Source organism: Galeopterus variegatus, unplaced genomic scaffold (assembly GCF_000696425.1).
Source record: "Galeopterus variegatus unplaced genomic scaffold, G_variegatus-3.0.2 Scaffold1607, whole genome shotgun sequence".
Lineage (NCBI taxonomy): Eukaryota > Metazoa > Chordata > Mammalia > Dermoptera > Cynocephalidae > Galeopterus > Galeopterus variegatus.
Window position 1 is genome coordinate 228,074 of NW_007727718.1, and position 1,937 is coordinate 230,010.

Sequence of the window (1,937 nt, forward strand, 5' to 3'; positions counted from 1 at the left end):
TCCTTAATGAGGCCTTTGCTCTCTTTTTGTTCTGTTCTTGGTGAAGGTGTGGATCATATCTTTTTTAAAGTCGAAATCCTGTCTAATGAAGACCGGGAATGGCATGAATCCTTCTCTCTAGTCCTGGGCCCAGATGACCCAGTGGAAGCAGTTCTTGGGGATGTGACCACGGCCACCGTGACTATTCTAGACCAGGAGGCAGCAGGGAGTCTCATATTGCCAGCACCGCCCATTGTGAGTCGCATGACCTGAAGGATTGCTGCTTTTATGTCTTAGTGAACAGTAGGTGAGAACGTGAGGGAAGTAGGGCTTCCAGAACTCTACTTCTGTGTTCTACTAGCACAGTGGCTCTCAACCAGGAGCAATCTTGCCGTCACTCTCCCTCTACAGAGGACATTTAGCAACGCCTAGAGACATTTTTGGTTGTCACAGGTGTTTCACTGGGTCCTACTAGCATCCAGTTGGTGGAAGCCAGGATGCTGCTAAATATCCTGTAATGCGCAGGACAGCCCTCCAACAATAAAAAGAATTATTAGGTACGAATGTCAATACTGCCGAGGGCGAGAAACCCTGTTTTGACCTAAGAGAAAGATCAAACCATGTTGATATCTTAGTCTGATAAAGACAAAGATTACAAGTAATCTTCTCATTTCTTTGGTGGGATCTAGAGGAGTAAGAAAGTAATACTACCCCATATCTATTATCGTACACACTCACCACATACATAGAACTAAGTATCTGCTGAAATGTAGTACCATGTTTTTCAATTTGGAACGAGTAGAATGAGTGCATTGCCTTTACAATTAACAGGAAAGTGCCTGAAGGTTCCCAAGGGAAATCTAACGCATAATAGTAAAGCAGTCAGAGGCAGCCTTCCAATCTCCCCTAACTAATCTTTTATATTTTAGAAGAGGATTATTTCAAAATGTGTCTCTTATTTGAACATGGAAGAAATACACTACCTTTATTTACTCTTATTTCACCAAATGTGCTACTATATACCATTAAAAATTTAATGCAACTTTAAACTAGCAACCACCATTCATGATAGAGCAGGAAAACAAAAGTATTTTTCACACAAGTGATAGGGCTCTGATTTAGGAGTGCAATTAATAGGATAATAAAGCTTTTAGCCCAGGCATTAGGAGAATCTCCTTCACCACTAAAAATCTGCAGTATCTTTTAGGGGTGCTTGACAAAGAATTGTAAAAACTTTTCCTGTTAAGTTTTAAAGAAATCCCTAGAAGTTTAGAGATCTTGTGGGTCTCTGAAAAAGGGAGCTATAGTTCTCTGACCTTCCTGATACACAACTGGGCTGAAGCTTTGTTGCTCTTTTGCAGGTTGTCACACTTGCTGACTATGACCATGTGGAAGAGGTTACCAAGGAAGGAGTCAAGAAATCCCCCTCCCCGGGCTACCCACTGGTCTGTGTCACCCCCTGTGACCCTCATTTCCCCAGATATGCCATCATGAAGGAGCGCTGCAGCGAGGCTGGCATCAACCAGACGTCCGTGCAGTTCAGCTGGGAAGTGGCTGCCCCCACTGATGGCAATGGGGCCCGGTCTCCCTTTGAGACCATCTCCGACAACACACCATTCACCAGTGTCAACCACATGGTAGGTCTGGGGCTCTGGGCATGGTTGGAGAGGGAGAGAACTGGCATTGCTCTTTTTCATTCAGACGCTAGCTATCAAATTGCTTAAGATCCATGCATGGTATTTGGAATAAAACAAATAAGCAGGCACACATAGTACACACACAGTCTTCTTGTTCTTTTAGATAAGGAAGGTAATATGGTGTAGCAAAAAGAGAACTAAGCCAGTAGTCAGAAGACCTGTTACAAATCCCGATTCTGCCTGTTTTTAACTATGTCATGTTAAGAGGATACTTAAACTCTCTGAGTCTCAATCTCCTGATTTGCAAAATAATACCTTTTT

The 1,937-nt window shown here is 43.0% G+C and overlaps 1 protein-coding gene across 1 annotated transcript in view; it reads left to right on the forward strand.

The window, feature by feature from the left end:
* Positions 1-1,937, forward strand: part of FRAS1 (Fraser extracellular matrix complex subunit 1) — a gene marked incomplete at its 5' end in the record, with an annotated part of 258,570 nt that overhangs the window by 224,546 nt on the left and 32,087 nt on the right. The window contains 2 exons of the mRNA XM_008577934.1: positions 47-234; positions 1,341-1,616. Of these exons, the coding sequence (XP_008576156.1) occupies positions 47-234; positions 1,341-1,616 (464 nt within the window). The remainder of the gene's footprint in view (positions 1-46; positions 235-1,340; positions 1,617-1,937) is intronic.